This window comes from Gymnoscopelus braueri, assembly GCF_963280865.1.
Source record: "Gymnoscopelus braueri genome assembly, chromosome: 8".
NCBI classification, from domain to species: domain Eukaryota; kingdom Metazoa; phylum Chordata; class Actinopteri; order Myctophiformes; family Myctophidae; genus Gymnoscopelus; species Gymnoscopelus braueri.
The window spans coordinates 16,302,021-16,321,377 of NC_137609.1; the positions used below are offsets into that span (position 1 = coordinate 16,302,021).

Sequence of the window (19,357 nt, forward strand, 5' to 3'; positions counted from 1 at the left end):
GTGCAGCAGCGCTAGCTGCCAAGTGCCGCTTGGTCCCTATATCTGCCTTCATCCTTACGATGGCAATTATTCCTCAGCTAAAGAAACCAAGAGCACGTGGTGTAGGATACGGTCTTTCTCTGTAATGTCACAAAGGTTCCAACAAAGTGACTTTCATGTGATAAAAAAATGTGGCATGCATGTGCATGTGCTTGTGTGTGTGTGTGTGTGTGTGTGTGTGTGTGTGTGTGTGTGTGTGTGGGTATGTGTATATATGTATATATATATAAATATATATGTGTGTGTGTATATATATATATATATGTGTATGCGTGTACACACACACACACACACACACACACACACACACACACACACACACACACACACACACACACACACACACACACACACACACACACACACACACACACACACACACACACACACACACACAATATATATATATATCTTGCAGACAGGATAACGCAGAGAGACAGGGCACGGGACATGCGAGACAAAGACAGGGGTCGGACGCGACCCCTCGGGTTCCCGCACTCACAAGTAACACACAGCCCGCACGACAACCGGCCCGAGCCACCAGGCACCCCGTATCGCCTTTTGCTGTATTTTGTCCATTTCTCTGCCATTGGCCGTTCAATGATGCACTTTTCACTTTAACCCATTGAGACCTGGAACTGTCTAATTTTTTGATTTGCGCTAAAAAGCATTATTTTACACTTTTCACACTTTTCACTATTCAAAAATAGCAGATATACAAGCTCGTAGCGCGGCACCGAGTGCCGCGCTACGAGCTTGTAGATCTGCTATTTTTGAAAAATCGTGAAAATGTGTGCAAATCTTTGAATATATATATTTTTAAAGCGAACATTTTTAACTCAAATCTTTGCTTCTGGGGGGTCCCTGGAACAAAATATTTTGATGGGGGTCCGTGGCCAAATACATATAATTTTGGGGGTCCTTGACATGAAAAAGATTGAGCACCACTGATATAGAAACAAACGTTTTTCGGAAAACTGTTGAGATTTAGGAGACGTGTAGAATCGGCTTCAGGTCTCAATGGGTTAACGGCCGTTGTATATTACCCTGACCTTTGAGAATCCAACGCCAGGCCCCGTCAGTGCACAGACATTCGTCGTCAGTGCTCATTAACCTCTAATGGTAGGCATAAAAGTGTGCCTTTAGTACCTGGGTACAGCGCCCTGTTCATGGGGTCTTTTTTTTACATAATATAAATATGAAAAGAGCTGAGCCCCTGTTTGACGGTCAGGTCAGATGGCATTTAACCCATTGAGACCTGAAGCCGATTCTACATGTCTCCTAAATCTCAACAGTATTCTGAAAAAAGTATGTTTCTATATCGGTGGTGCTCAATCTTTTTCATGTCAAGGACCCCCAAAATTATATGTATTTGGCCGCGGACCCCCATCAAAATATTTTGTTCCAGGGACCCCCAGAAGCAAAGATTTGAGTTAAAAATGTTCGCTTTAAAAATATATATATTAAAAGATTTGCACACATTTTCACGATTTTTCAAAAATAGCAGATCTACAAGCTCGTAGCGCGGCACTCGGTGCCGCGCTATGAGCTTGTATATCTGCTATTTTTGAATAGCCCAAAGTGTAAAACAATGCTTTTTAGCTCAAATCTAAAAATGACACAGTTCCAGGTCTTAATGGGTTAAGAGATTACGGTGGGCAGCGGAAGCTCAACTTATAGCTGCCAGGAACTCACTCCTCACACAGCTCCTGCCTTACCGTTTCTACACTACCAAATACAGTACAGTTAAGTTCTAGCTCATTGATTTCCCTCTAAACATAATACAGGATGCAGTTAAAGCCAAGTCGTGCAAGAGACATTAAACCATATGGGCGTCGATATGGGCATCTTCAAAAGTAACCAGACAGCTAAAGCTCTGAAGTTCTCAAGGCATTTCGCCCAGCACGCCCTTTAATGTATATTATTCTGACTTAAAATGCAGAAAAGCTGCTTAATGACCAAAGGCTTTTAAGGTGAGGTTGCTCATTTGAATCCCCCTTCTCACAGTGCAAAGCCTTGCCACCTAATCTCCTTCCATTGTTCCATGTGTGTAATCATTTGTCATGGTTGTTAATGAAACCCCCCCCCCCCTTGACCAGTTAAACCCTATATACTTCATTGTCCGGAGTCCCCCAGGGATCTGTACCAGGCCCGCTCCTTTTATCCCTCTACACATCAAAATAGCTGATCTAAAAGCTTGCAGATCTGCTATTTTGATGCCGGTTGCATTCAGAATATGGAGGAAATGTTGAATCAGATTCTTTCCCATGTTAAACAATACATGTTTGCAAAACACCATAAGGCTCTGAATGGTTAGCCTGTTGGATGTAATTGCTGCTCTCTATACCAGGTGCCGTCCTAAATCCATTCCCACTCTGCCTTCTAGCACCTCGCTAATTAGGAGGTTGACTTGATCCCGATTGGAGTGCTCCCTTTTTTCACTTGATCAGTCACATGGGTCAAGACTGGTTAGATCCTTCAACAATGTCAGCAGTGCCCAGAGAGGCTAATGGGGAGCACTAGGGCGTTCCCACTGCGGGCGGACACAGTGTGAATTTACTAGGTTGCAATGATTTTCTGGAGTGATTAATTTTCCTTGCAATGGGAACCTTGCCGAAGTTTGGAGCACGTTTCACGGGCCACCCACGATTCTTAGGCCCGCGCACTGCAGGCACACAGGCTGTTATTGAACAACATTAGTACGCTCCCATGGATCGTGATTGCGGGACCCCCAGCTGCGGATCGAGAGTTTTTGGAATATGGCTGTGTACTTTAGATTGATTGAATTATGAATATTTTATTGGGAAGAAATGTAAAAACATATTTATTGCTGTTGTTGTCATTATAGTTGCTACTGTTGTTGTTGTTGTTATTATTCTTGTTGCTGCTGTCCATCGTATGTGCCCCCCCCCCCCTCTTCCCCCCTAACAAGGCAGATGGCCCCCCCACCCTAGAGGAGCCTGGTGGCTCTGCTCAAGGTTTCTTCCCGTTAAAGGGGAAGTTGTCCTTGCCACTGCAGCCAAATGATTGCACAGGAGAGAAAAACGTTGGGTCTCTGCTCGATATTTAAAGTGCCTTGTGACAACTTGTTGGGATTTGGCACTAAAATAAGCCACCTGTGTGGCTGCAATGAAAAGTAAAACTGCTGGTCTGGCATATTTAGGCCAGTGACTAATATGACTCACAGTATTCTTGACATTACTGCCAATCATTTTCCAAAGCATACCCCGTGGTTTGTTAGATTTTCCAGAAAGCCATTGGATTCCATTCACTTTGGTACGGTATGAAAATCTAGCCTGGTAAACCCTCCCTCCGGAAATCTCAATTCCATTTAATTTCAGGAGTGAGTCTGGCCTGATCCGCCTGTCTGCAATATTGGCTGTGCTGGAGTTGGGCGGGAGTAATACCGTTGACTGACAACCCCTTCAGCCAATGATAATTTTTCCCCTTCAGCCAATCAGCAGTTCACCAGTCTTAATGTGACGCGACGGGACTTTTGAGACAGCCATACCCAAAATGGGTTGCCTTTTTCGGGTACAATGGTGTCACTGCCCGCCCCTACCGGTTCTCTAATTTTTTTTTTTTAAATAGGCTTTGTCATGATTAATTGACCACATATATGAAGTTAAACAACTAAATTCTATCCAAACGATATCTTATAAGTAAATTCCGTGCCTCAAAATAGAAGTTAGAGAGCTTTTTGAAGTAAAAAAATAGCGGAGAATTGGCCGCACAAGAAAAAGATGGCTGCCGTTCGTGTTTTGGGCTCACTCGAACTCGCCACGTGATTGGCCAACGTAAGCTGTCAATCACAGAACAATGAGCGACGACGCTGATAGGCCCGGCCGTTTGGCATACAGAGCCAATATTGCAGAAAGGCGGATCATGCCAGACTCACTCCTGAAATGAAATGGAATTGAGATTTCCGGAGGGAGGGTTTACCAGGCTAATGAAAATCTACTCGCAGAGACTTTCTTGACAGACTGTAGGTAGTCCAACATGCCATGTACTTAATGCATCTTAAAGCGTGGTTTTACATGTCGGGTGGAAACCTTTTATTCTAAAAACGTTTCAAAGTAGTGAAAATAGCCGATCTACAAGCTCACAACACGTTGCATCGTGATTGTGACGCTTTGTGAGCTTGTAGATCTGCTATTTTCACTACTTTTGTGCGACACTCTGGTATGTTGAACTAAGGCATTCATTTACAAAAGAAAACGTAAAAAAAATATGGAGATATGAGGTTTCTGCTTGTCAGCAGATACAGATACAGATATAGGTATAGATATAGATATAGATATAGATACAGATACAGAGATATAGAGATATATATAGTTATATACACGATATACTGTATGGCGATATACCCACGGACCCCCATTTGAAAAGATATGCCAGGGACCCCCATAAGAGAAGATCTTTACGGTTCTAGCAGTGATTCTCAACCATTTTAATTTCAAGGACCCCCAGTTTGACATGCATTAGAGGCTACGGACCCCCATTTAATGGCATTTCTATCTCTGGGACCCCACTTTATATTGTAAAATCAATGTTAATTTAACTCTGAGAGTGTACAAATGGAACCAAATGGACCCGATAGGGTCCATTCGGTTCCATTTGTATACACTCAAGAGTTACACACTCATAAGGGTCCATTTGGTTCCTAACTATCCATCATTTAGCTGGGCACCCCCTGGAACTCCCTCAAGGACCCCTGGGGGTCCTCGGACCCTACTTTGAAAACCAATGGGCTAGACAATGTATTAACACCGCTGGTCCTTTAACCTCTGTCACCCTAATATCCCTATTTTGGGCATGTCGTTATAGGTGAAAAGTTTACGTTTTAAGTTGAAGTTAGTTATTATAGGCGAAAAGGTTTACAAATTCACAACGCGTTGCATAACGACACACTGTAAGCTTGTAATGCATCTCAATGCAACGCGTTGCGGTTGTCTCCTACTTTCATCGCACAACAGAGTATGTAGGGCTTAAGTGGTTATGTTTGCCTTCCACTGCAGTAATGATGCAGTTACTATCAGCACCATGGTGATAGTGTGTGTGTGTGTGTGTGTGTGTGTGTGTGTGTGTGTGTGTGTGTGTGTGTGTGTGTGTGTGTGTGTGTGTGTGTGTGTGTGTGTGTGTGTGTGTGTGTGTGTGTGTGTGTGTGTGTGTGTGTCTCATGCTGCAGTAGAAAAGCAACTGTTAAAATACAGAGAATATTTAGAATATTTTCAAAACAGCTGTGGTCGTCTATGCTGTTTCTGTATCTGCGCACAAGGAACAGGTTAAGTACTCGTTAAGTATAGTGGGTAGTAGCTACAGTAGTCTATTGCACATTTATATACAACAGAATGAGTTCAGTAGCCTTTGAATTTCACGGTCGGAAACGTTTTATTGTGTTAAATACTGTATGCAGTATGGTTATTCTGTCGGTATGGTCATTGAGCAGGTCAAATGAGACCATGCTGCCACCAGCACTGAGGAAGTGCCCATGAGCCAGGCACCAGAGAGCTTTACAGTGCTGTACTCAGAGCTCTAATCCGACAGATAAAAAAACACTGGAGGATCTCATTAAATATTCCTTTGTTATTATTATTTTATATCTCTTCATCACTAAAAGTACTGCATAATGTGTTTGTGAGTCCAATGAGACTTTAAAACAATACTGTCGAGCAAAATGGAGGAATAAACTATAGAGCGGTACCATGCTTTGAACCTCTTGGAATCGGCGATGCAGAGAGTTCACCCAATAAAGGATATTTAATGTATAAGAAGGTTTGCAAGGTCCAGGGGCTCCCTTTTCATATGTAAAACTATTTCTTTTTTTGTCAAAGGTAATTGGCCAATGCTTAACAGATTCAATGTCCCACCACACACCGGTAGTGGGACCTTGAATCACCTCAACATTTACCTCAGGGGCTGGATTCTAATCATAATGAAATCTCCTTCAGGCGAGCTGAGACACTCTCCATTTCATAGAAAGCTATAGTCGAGACCACAAGAGAGAGGGCCTAAACCTAAGGGCTGTACCCTATTGTATCGTATTCGCTTAATTTATTTTCCTTTGTTCCCACAATCAGTTTACCAACCCCACTAATTACCACCATTCAGGAGTAGCGCCACAATTAAACGAGTGGGCAATTACAAATTCTCTTTTGAGACTCCATTGGCTCTCAACAAATAATATCAATCAGTGATAATGTAAGCAAGTAAGAAAGTAGAAACGCATTAGAACATATGGAGCACCAGTAGAACATTGTTGAGTGGGGGTGTGCAATGATGGGCCTCTGGGGGTGAGGGGAGTGGCATGTACAACTATAGTAAAACACATCTTATGCTAACCACATACTGTAGAGCTTTCTGCACTGAGCCAGACAAGTATAAGAGCATCTTGAAATCATGTAATAATCAAAAAATATTATTATTATTATTATTAATATTAGTAATATTATCATCATCATCATCATCAGCAGCAGCAGGATAAGGATGAAAGTATACACATGTTAAATACTTAATTTTAAAGGAATACTTCACCCTTTTTTCCTATCAATTACTCAATTACTTTTTTTTTGTCGCATTCCCGAGCCAATGATCCAATATTTGACCGAATAAAGTTAATAGGGGACCAATCTTAACAAGAGAAAAAACATATTTAAACGTTTTTTAACCTGAATCATCAGTAGGCTCATCAGTGATTACACTGTGGGAGTTGTTTTGGAGTTTATATTATTCTTTTATATACGGTAGTTTACTTTTGGTCTCCTACCGCAGCAGAGTCCTCAATTATTGAATTATTGGGTCATTAATGCTCCATGAATTCAAGGCTTCATGGGGTGAGTAATTGATAGACATTGAATTTTTTTTGGGTGAAGTATTCCTTTTCCTTTAACCATCTCATTGTTGGGATGGTGGCAACACCAGAAAGTAAAGAAAAGATCTGCCACTGAATCCAGTGTACCAGGGAAATATGAGCATAGCATATTAGGAGTGAACCATTCGTTAACCTATTCAATCCCGGAACGCATCTGTGTCATTTTAGATGTCTTTGGCTATATTAAAAAATAGCAGATCTACAAGCTCATAGTGCGGCACCGAGTGCCGCGCTATGAGCTTGTAGATCTGCTATTTTTGAACAATCTTGAAAATGTGTGCAAATCTTTGAATAGATATATTTTTAAAGCGAACATTTGTAACTCAAATCTTTGCTTCTGGGGGGTCCCTGGAGTAAAACATTTTGATGGGGGTCCGTGGCCAAATACATATCTAAAAATGTTTTCTAAATAACAGTATGTTGCTATATCAGTGGTGCTCCAACTTTTCCATGTCGAGGACCCCCAAAATGATATGTATTTGGCCGCGGACCCCCATCTCAAAATATGCTGTTCTAGGGACCCCCAGAAGTTGTTCACTTTAAAACATATATCTATATTCAAAGATTTGCACACATTTTCCAATTGCAGATCTACAAGCACATAGTGCGGCACTCGGTGCCGCGCTATGTGCTTGTATATCTGCTATTTTTTTTATAGCCAAAGAAATCTTAAAATGACACTGATGCGTTCCTGGTCTTAATGGATAAAAAGAAACATGAAGCATGTGTTCCTGGATCATGCGTGTCATAATGCACTCACCATGGACAGGGGGAGGATAGCCTGGATGTCCCTCTGCACCACCGTCAGCTCCGTCACCACCTTCTCAGAGTCAGGGGGCGGGTTCTGCCCCTTGTAGTCGATGTTCCAGTTGATCCTCCGGGTCACCGACAGGCTGGTGAAGTTCTCCATCTCGAAATCCAGCTGCATCACCTCCACGTTGCCCAGGAAATCCCTGCCGGGACAGATGAGAGAAAATATTGCTGTGCTGCGTTGCAATATGCTCATTGAACAGCTCATTGGCAACACAGTGGGAACTGCCTCAGGGTCAGGACTGCATTTTTATCATCAAATGTTCCATTTAAGTCAGCTTTTCTGTCATGAAATAGATGTTTTGTGATAATTCTTTGACTTATGCACACAGCTAAGACTGACAGAAAATGTGTTTTCAGGAGAACTGAGTAAGGATACATATTAAACAAGTGAAATTGGAAGTGATGACACAGAGAAGTGAGCAGACAAAATTGGAACGTATATAACCTATAAAAATGAAGCTGATAAATGGGCACTCTCTCCTGATTGGCTGGAAATGTCACCTACCTTAAAATGAATTTTCTGATTAATAAAGTGCTGGAGAGACAGGGAGACCCCTGTTAATGAACAAACACTTCTATAGCAATTATTACTATCAGAATATAGTGCTTTAACCTTTTAACAAAAAACTTTTTGCATCATATCACTTACCCTACCTTTAAAGTTCCCAAAGACAATATAAGAAACATGGGGAAATTAACTGGTCCTAAGATGTTACATGTCCTGAACAAAGGCACTAGATCAGTGGTTTTCAACCTCTTATCATACAAAGGTCCGTTTTTTATTCCGTCTTTGAGGCACGGACCACCATTTGATGAGATTTAGCCTCTCAGACCCAAGACTTGTTGTGGTTGTTGTCGTTGGATACGATTTTGTCCACAATTCCATGCTGTATTGATGTGGTACCATTAGGAGAGACAACAGGCAAACGTTGATCAAAATAACAATTCTCCAATTAAGTAATGCAGATATTTAACAATAATTTAAGGGTCCATTTGGTCACCAACTCGCCATCATTTAGCTGGGGACCACCTGGAACCCCCTCAAGGACCACTGGCAGTGTTGCCAGATTCTGTGAGAGAAACAAGCAACCAGGTCTAGGAAAACCAGCCCAAAAGAAGCGACTATGGGCCACATGAGCACTTTAACATATACATCAGCTATTTGAAAATAGCAGATCTACAAGCTCACAACGCGTCGCATCTTGTGAACTTGTAGATCGGCTATTTTCAAATAAAATCTTGCCCGGGGAATTATAATAAGCAGATCTGGCAACCCTGACCACTGGTGGTCCCCGGTCCACTGGTCGAGAACCACTGCACTAGATGGTCACCGAAAAACTGCATTTACAGCGCAGAATGCTTTTTTTATAGTCTTCCCCACACTCCGAGCTTTACAACGCCTCACATTCAATCATTCGCTCACTGGCGGCGGAGGCAGCCATGCGAGGCCCCGGCCGACTCGTCAGGAGCAGTTAGGGGTTCGGTGTCTTGCTCAAGGACACTTTGACGTGACGCCAGGCAACCAGGAATAAAAGCGGAAACTTTCCATTTGCCAGATGACCGATCCACCTCCTGAGCCATTTCTTTATTTTCCTTTTTTAACCCATTGAGAACGGGAAAGCATCGGTGTCATTTTTCGATTTCTTTGGCTATTCAAAAATAGCAGATACAGTATACAAGCTCATAGCGTGGCGTGAGAGTGGCGCGCTATGAGCTTGTACATTTTCTATTTTTGAAAAATTGTGAAAATGTGTGCAAATCTTTGAATATATATATATATATATATATATATATATATATATATATATATTTTTTTTTTTTTAAAGTGAACATTTGTAACTCAAATCTTTGCTTCTGGGGGGTCCCTGGAACAAAATATTTTGTCCAAATACATATCATTTTGGGAGGTCTTTGACATGAAAAAGTTCGAGAAACACTGATACATAGCAACACAGGTTTTTTCAAGAAGACATTTAGAAGACATTTGTAGAATCGGCCTCAGGTCTTAAAGGGTTAACTCTGTGGAGACTGAATCCTTTACAATGTACAATTTGAGCTCAACGGAGTGCGCTTCTTTATTGGCATCCATTATGACAGCAATTTTATGATCAGCTGACGTGTACGTACAGTGCCATGTGCTGCACTCGCTGATGACTATTCATGGGGCCGCTGCAGAACTGATGCAGCATGCAGATCCTGTCAATAAACAATTGCTGCTTCCTAAAAATGTATGCTCCGTCGCATGATGGTGTCCTGTGCCGAAAACAGCAGATTTACAAGCTCACAACCAATCGCACCCACGCCGCGTTGTGAGCTTGTAAAATCGGCTATGTTCATTCATCAGGCTTAATTGTACAAGTCCCCTTCTCGTCACACCAGAGTGTAGAGCTTCTGCAAGCAGATAGCTAATTGAGTCTCATGCGCTCAAACATTTGTTGACCTACTGTATACTGTAATGACTATACATTTGATTCTAAATGATCAGTAGCTTACAGTATAGGCCTACGTAGTCCAATAGTTTTGATAGCTGTGAGTGCATTGGGGCTGGGCAACATATCAATATTATACAGTGATATTGTGATATGAGACTAGATATCGTCTGGGATTTTGGATTTTGCAATATAATTTACCCTGGTTTTAATCAATTAAGCCCTATTTTGTACTACTTTCGAAAAAATCCAGAAATAGCTAAAATAGCCGACCTACAAGCTCACAATGCAACGCATTGTGTTGTAAGCTAGTCTGGGAGGCTTCGGCTCAAAGCCTGGACAGCAGGGGCGCGGCCACTGATTTCTGATTCAAATCAACAGCCAATGAAGAAAAGGGGGCGGGATCCACATGCAGTGGGTCTTACATGTAAATAGGAGCGACGGGAAGCAATTTCCCCTTGAGAAATTGCGGCCGCCATTGTTGTGTACTGCTGTTTGCCTCTCGTCGGACTTTTTAGACGAGTAGACCGGTAAGAGGCGTGTCCGCTCAGATTCTGAGCGCAACGCACGTCCGGCCCACAGATAGCAGGGCTTTGGCCCAGAAGTTCCTTCGCCGCTCCCGTTTGTATGCGAGGCGAAAAACTTCTGGGAACTCAGATTAGTTGTAAGCTTGTAGATATGATGTCTTTGTTATTTTTGAACATTCTTGACAGGAAAAAAATTATATCATCGTTACAATACAATATTATCATAACAATATCGATATTGAGGTATTTGGTCAAATAATGCCATGATATTTGATTTTGTCCATATCACCCAGCCATAGAGTACATCAATATAGATAGCAATCTAACAGCCTCCACTGCAGTGTATGTGACCGTGAAACTGAAGAAGGCTTCACTGATGCCTGTTGGGCTAAAGTTCAGCAAGCCCTATATAAAATCTACTCTCTGGTGGCAAGGAGCAATATTCAATTTCCACCTATGACAAGAAGTCAAGAACCATTACACCTATAGCCCTCACCTGATACTGAAGCTAAGTGAGTGCGATCTCCCAGAGACTGCTTTCTGACGAACTTGGGCTTGACTAAGTCATACAATGTACAGTAAGGCTCGCCATCGGTCAATATGGCACACAGAGCGGAGTTCATGTAAAGATATACCTAGCTTTTTGCACAATAACTTGCACCACAAAAGGAGTTTTTTTAGTAGTGGTTTGCAAAGGTGACTAAGTGTATGGATGTGCATGTGCATAAAAATGTGTAGGTGTGACTAGATCATTATTGTATATATTTCCAACATGTTTCCACTGACTGTAAATTTGATTTTGCCATTGCAAAAAAGGAGCTTTATTAACCAAAATAGTCTGAATACTTTGTGTAATATATCTTCAAATTACTTTATCTTACTTGCAGTGAACAAAGCAAATGTAAAAATGTCTGCAAATAAAATGATAAAATTGGGTATTGTGGTAAACTAGGATGATATATGACCATTATGGCCACTTTTGACCATGAGGCCAAAAGTTAATAATCTCTTCAGGGCAACCTTAGGATGGATTGTTTAATAGAATATGCCCATTCGTTCAGAATATTGGCTGTGACCTTGACTTTTGACCTTTTTCTTTTTTCTTTTGACCAAATACTATCTTCGGGCAGCCTGATCATTCCCACCAATTTTCATGAAAAGTCCAACAAGGCATTTTCTATTTTAACATTGCCCTCAATTGTGACCTTGCTCCTGGACAATTCTGACCAAAGAATTTGGTTAAAAAGAAAAGTAAAGTTAACTTTCTACAAGATGTATAACAATCAGTCCATCCACAAGTAAGACGCGCGAACGCTGTAAGCGAACGCAGCTCGAAAATATTGTGTATTTACGGACTTGTAATCCGTGTTATTTCACCGTGATGGAGAGAGAACATCGACATCGTGTGTGTGTGTGTGTGTGTGTGTGTGTGTGTGTGTGTGTGTGTGTGTGTGTGTGTGTGTGTGTGTGTGTGTGTGTGTGTGTGTGTGTGTGTGTGTGTGTGTGTTTTGCAGGCTGTTGTGCATTTTAATCAGAGCATTGTCTACATTCCTGCACTCTGGCGCACTCTGGCGGCTGCACACAGGCAGTGCACGCACACAGAGAGACACACACACAGACAGACAGAGACACACACACCCCGAGCACGGTTTCATAGTAAGCTCCACTTGCGCGGAGGCGCGCCTTCGGCGTGCCTCCTTCCGCTGCGTTCGCAATTATTTTGCTAACTGACAATATGCTGCCACTCATTGCTGTGGGCAGGGGTTAATATGCTTAAAGCTGTGGACAGTGAATCCCTGATTGATACTTGTGGTAAATAATTGAGTAACTACAGACAGGCAGGAGGCAGGAGGGGAAAGTAAAGAGCGAGTGCTTATGGATGTTAGTGGATGTTAAAGCCTTAATGATCGCCTCCCCATATAGGATATAATATTTATTTTATAAGCTGTGCTTCAGGGTTCTGTGGTGGTTGAAATAATGTAATCCTTTGATCCCAGCCCTGTTAAACTGATTAATATGGAGATTCCAATACATCTGGTTCATAGCTGCCAAATAAAAACAGCTTTACAGTATTTTGTAATGTATCAAGAATGACGTACACTAAAATAAATGTGCAATACATTCAACACACTATACCAAGATACTAGGATGATGAGTTATCTCCATAGACAAGTCGACCATTTTTACTGCAGACATTTTGGCAAGTCATAGGACATGCAGTGTTGGGTAATAAAATTAATTCTGGGTGCGTTTCATTTAGGTGTGTATGTGTGCCAGCATTAAGTTAACTGTACAGGAGTTGTCCATGCATGCTGGAATCCAGTAAATCCAACAAACCCCTAAATGAAACACGGCCAGAAATAATCTTATTACAGTTTGGATTGACCATCCAATGTTGCTCTTCAGAAGAGAAAGTTGCGACGTCACTTCTGTCAATTCTATCCATCAATCCGTCAATCCGTCAATCCGTCAATCCATCAATCCATCAATCCATCAATCCATCAATTCATCAATCCATCAATCTCTCTCTTTTTCTCTCTCTCTCTCACCACATTTCTCTCTCCTCATGTGTTAAACTTATGCAAGTATGAAATGGCCTAGAGCTAAGGGTGCAAAATCATAAAAAAAAACATAAACTGCAAAAGGATGAAATTTATTAGCAGAGGGAAAAGTATTTCTAGTGTCTTCCAAAACAAGTCACTTTGATCGTAAATAACTGTTGGTCCACAGACTAAGGCACACTTCGGGGCAAATCAACAAACATACACATTCACGCATGCACACACACGCGCGCGCGCACACGCACACGCACACACACGCACACACACACACACCCCTACCAAAAGGTGCACTGTGCGATGTGTAGCCCCTTCCCATAAACAAGTGGAGTTACAATAAACAAGCCATTGTGTTTCAGAACAAGCTGGCTCTCCTCCTCCCTTGTGGCACCTCCCCTGGCTCCCCACCCCATCTATAAATAAGCTTTCCACACAGCCAACACACTACAGCAGCCAATGTGAAACAACTTTGCCACTTCTGGCTGACTGTATCCATTTTTGTTTTAGTTAAGTCAAGTGAAGAGCTAGATTTTTCTTTCAATTAAATTGTTCATTACTTTTCGCAGAGAGCAACCAAAGTGCTGTTAGAACAATTTACAATTTAGTCTTTTTTTGCGGACGTGACTTGCAATCAGAGTGACTTACAAGTGCGAGAGCAGAGTAAATATGAACACTAGTCAACAAACTGCAGGGTCAGTAGAGGGCAAAGAAAACAATATAGTGCTTCAAAGAAACTGGGATAGGTTAGGTAAACATCAAATATATAGCATCGGTCTAAATTGTTTAGACTCTAAACAATATGCTACCTACTGTATCTCAGCATTTGTGGACAAGACAGACAGATATCCAACAACTAACCAATAGGGGTGTGTCGATACACTCATGTCATGATACGATATGACACGATATTGGGCTCACGACATCGATACGATATGGCACTTTTTTTATTATGAAAATATATGGGGGGGAAAAAAAGCGAATGCAAACAAATACTTCTGTTTTTGCATTATTATTATTGCAAAAAAAAATCGAAGCAATATATATTTTTTCCGATACGAAAACGTATCGCGATATATCGCGGGATGATATATCGGCACACCCCTACTAACCAACATACTGTATACAGTACATGTGCATATTATAAATAGCATCTATCTTCTGTTAGAGGTCATTCATTCTGCAGTGGAACATCTACTGCACAGAAGTGGAAGGCACAGGTGTGGGAGGGAGGGCAGGGGTGGACTGGCCATTTGGCGTACCGGGCAAATGCCCGGTGGGCCGCGGGCCAGTGGGCCGCTGGGCCACCCAAAAAAAAAAAAAAAAAAAATTAAATCAAATATTTTCGTTCCCGTTTTAGGATTATTACGGTCATTTCAGGGTCGCGTGGCCCAATTATTAGTTACGTTAATGTTTGGGCTGGGATGCTTTCCAGCAGGGGCCTCAGTGCGGCTGCAGAGTTCATGTGCAGGGCTGGGCTGAACAGTGAAACGCTCCCCCCCCGTTGACAAAACGGGGGGGGGCCGGTCCGGACCAAAATGCCAGGGCTGAATTTTGGTCCCAGTCCGGCCCTGAGGGAGGGGCTGAGAAGATTCGAACAAATCTGGCAGGAGATCTGGGAGGGGGAGCCCTAAGTCTTAACGGATCAGTTTACATCAAAGATTCACGAGTCAAAGTGGAACTGAAAACTACATGCAAAATCCAATATGTACGGTCTGCAATATTCTGAAACTTGCAACGATGAATCAGAAGCAATGCCCATCAGCCAAAATGTTAGGACTCGAGACAGGGGAATTTACATGACTGTAACGTTTCTCTGTGTTTCTTCTTGTTGTAAATCTTTCAGGAAATTATGTTTTTTATGTAAATTAGGGAAGAGCTTAGAGCGGGCAATAGTCTTTGACAAAATGCTTTGGAAAAAGAGGGGAAAACAATGACAGGGACATGATCGTGATCACTTGTCGGTTGCATTATGTCCCAAATAAATACAATACATATTATTAAGGCCTTGTGACCGTCAACATAATAATAGACGATTGACATAATATAGGGTATTGTGGTATGAAAACCCCTATATTGTGGTATTAATACTTTTACTTAAGTACATTTTAGTACTTCTTCCACCACTGGATGTTGTATGCTTGTGACTATCAAAAATATCACAAAGCAGCTTCACAAACAGATTTTCTCTCATGGCCTTTTCTGAATGACAGTAAATAAGTAAATAAGCACGTTTTCCAAACCCTGGCCTGCAGTGTTGCTTGCTTCACCCCAAGCTTATTCTTTTGTTATCCAGAACAAAATGTTGCTGATTGCAAATTGGCTTATATAAAAGCAGATGAAATTAGATTCTGTTGTCCTGAGAAGACACTTTGTTTTCAAAAAACATTTTAATCACAATTTGGAAAAATCAATAACCCCAAAAAATCTATAATAAATTGAATTGTCGCTATTTACAAGCACTATTAGCATTAATCCCCTTAAAGTTAATTTTCAGAATGGGCTGAAAATTGATTACAATGTGGATGGTTCCAACAATGCAAAACCTGCTTGAAGACACAACAGTGGACAAAGGCCACTGAACTATGAAAGAAGGATAATTAGATCTACACTGTCACTGTGAATGAAGAAAAGCGTCACCTCTTTCTCTCACTGGGCAATGATTTTTCAGGTAATTAACCCTTAAAGACTTGGAACGCATCTGTGTCACTTTTTGATTTGAGCTAAAAAAGCATTATTTTACACTTTGGGCTATTAAAAAATAGCAGATTTACAAGCTCATAGCGCGGCACCGAGTGCAGCGCTACGAGCTTGTAGATCTGCTATTTTTGAAAAATCTTGAAAATGTGTGCAAATCTTTGTATATATATATATATATATTCTTTTGAAGCGAACATTTTTAACTCAGATCTTTGCTTCTGGGGGTCCTTGGAACAAAACATTTTGAGATGGGGGTCCGCGGCCAAATACATATAATTTTGGGGGTCCTTGACATGAAAAAGTTTGAGCACCACTGATCTAGAAACATATGTTTTTCAGAATACTGTTGGGATTTAGAAGACATTTGTAGAATCGGCTTCAGGTCTTAATGGGTTAAGACACTAGTTGACCAGAGTCCCCCAGTCCATACTAGACCCCCCCCCCCCCAATACACTTATATCTGTGCTGAAAATAGCCGATCTAGAGTACAAGCTGTGAGCTTATAGATCTGATAGTTTCACCCAATGTTTGCCCCCAGAATAAGGACATAAGGGTTCAAGTGGTTAACGCCAGAAGTTCACCAGACGCTTATAGGACCACTTCACCTGTCTTCATAAAATTGGTCTTCACTAACGCTCATATTAAGATGGCACCATTTTTGTCGCTCTGTGTCTCAGAGGAGGGCTGTGGACAGTTCAGTGGACCAGTGACATACTGTAATCAGTAGGCAGGTTTGGTAATAGCAAACAAGATTTTTTTTTAATTAATGCTAGAACAATGGCTTCCATTTCAGCATGCTCACTTTCCAGGAAGAGACAGGCTGTAATTTATCTTAGCTTGGAATCCCCATCTAGTAGGGGGTACTAAGCACAAAAAATGGCCAAATCGTTACGCGGCGGATAAAAGCATGAAATTTGATACAGATGTCCCTTGGGTCTTCCTAAAACATCCTAGAAGGGGTGCCCAAAAAAATCTTAAACAGGAAGTGAGTTATGGACAAAATTCAAAATGGCCACCTAAACTGTTGGCCGTTGACTCAAAAGACACCAAAATAATCTCCAAAAAGCATAAAATTTGGCACATATGTCCCTTGGGTCATCCTAAGACATCCTAGAAGGGGTGCCCAAAGGAATCTGAAACAGGAAGTGAGTTATTGACTAAATTGAAAATGGCCGCCTAGTGTTGTCGATTGACTCAAAAGACAACTAAAGAATCTCATAAAAGCATACAATTTGGCACACATGTCCCTTGGGTCATCCCAAGACATCCCAGAAGGGGTGCCCAAAAACATCTTAAACAGGAAGTGAGTCATTGACAAAATTGAAAATGACCGCCTACAGTGTTGTCGATTGACTCAAAAGACAACTAAAGAATCTCATAAAAGCATACAATTTGGCATACATGTCCCTTGGGTCATCCTAAGACATCCTAGAAGGGGTGCCTGAAATTAGGAAACAGGAAGTGAGTTATTGACTAAATTGAAAATGGCCGTGTACAGTGTTGACAGATGATGCAAAAGACACTCATAAAAAATAATCTCATAAAAGCATGAAATTTGGTACAAATGTCCCTTGGGTGATCTGAATGCATCCTAAGGGGTGCCAAAAAAAGTTTTAATAGTCTCTCAATGGAAAACACTCCTCCCACACGGGCTGCACTGCTACAATATTCAAATCGAGCAGCCAATCTGGCATTTGGTCCAGAAGCCTGAAAGCTATGCAATCTCTACCATCTCCTGACAAATATGGATGGATTAAAGTCGCTGATTCGTGGACACCTTTATGGACACTCTTGCCAGAGGCTGCTTAAGTTTGTAGAGAACTCAAGTGTGGCTGCAAAGCTGAGCCCTTCTGTTCGAGAAAGTGTAGATGCCGGGATGCTGGGTTACCTTGCAGAGCATTATGCCAATGTGCTGGTAATTGCGAAATGGCACACATGAATACATGTAGTTACTAAACACTAATCACAAAAAAACAGTAATGATCAAGAAGAAAATACATGAGAAGATAGAGTGTAAAACAAGCAAGAAGATGTAGAGTGCAAAATAAATAAGATGCAGAGAGTAAAATAAGAATATGCAGAGTAAGATAAGATGCAGAGTAAAATAAATAAGAATATGCAGAGAGTTAGATAAATAAAGAAGATTCAAAGAGTACAATAAAAAATGTATGCAGAAAGTAAAATAAATAAGTGATGTAGAAATGAAAACAGAAGGTAGACTACAAAATACGGCAGGTTATGCACTGCATAACCTGTCATATTGAGTCTGCATAATATGCAGACTGCCATGGTCAACTGTTTAAACAGCCATTTAGAATTTCTTCATGGTCCCTTCCTAAAAAGTTTAATAAACAAGCAAACAAACAAATAAATAACCCCTTCTAGGATATATTAAGAAGCACTGAATGTACGTACCAAATTATACACTTTTATGAAGTCCCGTTATGTTTTCTTTTGTGTCAACTGCTTTAGGCGGTCACTTCCTGTTTAAAACCTTTTTGGGCACCCCTTGTAGGATGCGTTCAGATCACCCAAGGGACATTCGTACCACATTTCATGCTTTTATGAGATTCTTTAGGTATCTTGCATCATCTTTCAACACTGTAGGCGGCCATTTTCAATTTAGTCAATAACTCACTTCCTGTTTCAGATTATTTTGGGCACCCCTTCTAGGATGTGTTAGGATGACCCAAGGGACATATGTGCCAAATTGTATGCTTTTTGGAGATTCTATAGGCTTTTTGAGTCAATCGCCAACACTGTAGGCGGCCATTTTCAATTTAGTCAATAACTCACTTCCTGTTGAAGACTTTTTTGGGCACCCCTTCTAGGATGTCTTAGGATGACCCAAGGGACATGTGTGACACATTTTATACTTTTTGGAGATTCTTTAGTTGTCTTTTGAGTCAATCGACAACACTAGGCGGCCATTTTCAATTTGGTCAATAACTCACTTCCTGTTTCAGATTTTTTTGGGCACCCCTTCTAGGGTGTCTTAGGATGACCCAAGGGACATGTGTGCCACATTTTATGCTTTTTGGAGATTATTTTGGTGTCTTTTGAGTCAACGGTCAACAGTTTAGGTGGCCATTTTGGATTTTGTTCATAACTCACTTCCTGTTTAAGATTTTTTTGGGCACCCCTTCTAGGATGTTTTAGGATGACCCAAGGGACATCTGTATCAAATTTCATGCTTTTATCCGCCGCGTAACGATTTTTCACTTAGTGCCCCCTACTAATCCCCATCAATGACGTCACTGCAACAGTAGGCAGGTTTCTGAACCGTCCATAGCCCACCAATGAGAGGGAGAGTGAGTAGACGCAAATGGTGCCATCTTACAATGAGGACCAAAAGTTTGAAAATGGGTGAAGTGCTCCTTTAACACATTGAGTGCCAATCGCGTAGATCTACGCGAACCTATT

General features: G+C 41.4%; 1 protein-coding gene across 2 annotated transcripts in view; it reads right to left on the minus strand.

Moving 5' to 3' along the window:
* Nucleotides 1-19,357, minus strand: part of tmem132e (transmembrane protein 132E) — a 461,493-nt gene that overhangs the window by 60,498 nt on the left and 381,638 nt on the right. For both annotated transcript variants that reach the window (XM_080436344.1, XM_080436343.1), the window contains exon 4: nt 7,671-7,863. In XM_080436344.1, coding sequence (XP_080292470.1) covers nt 7,671-7,863 — 193 coding nt within the window. The remainder of the gene's footprint in view (nt 1-7,670; nt 7,864-19,357) is intronic.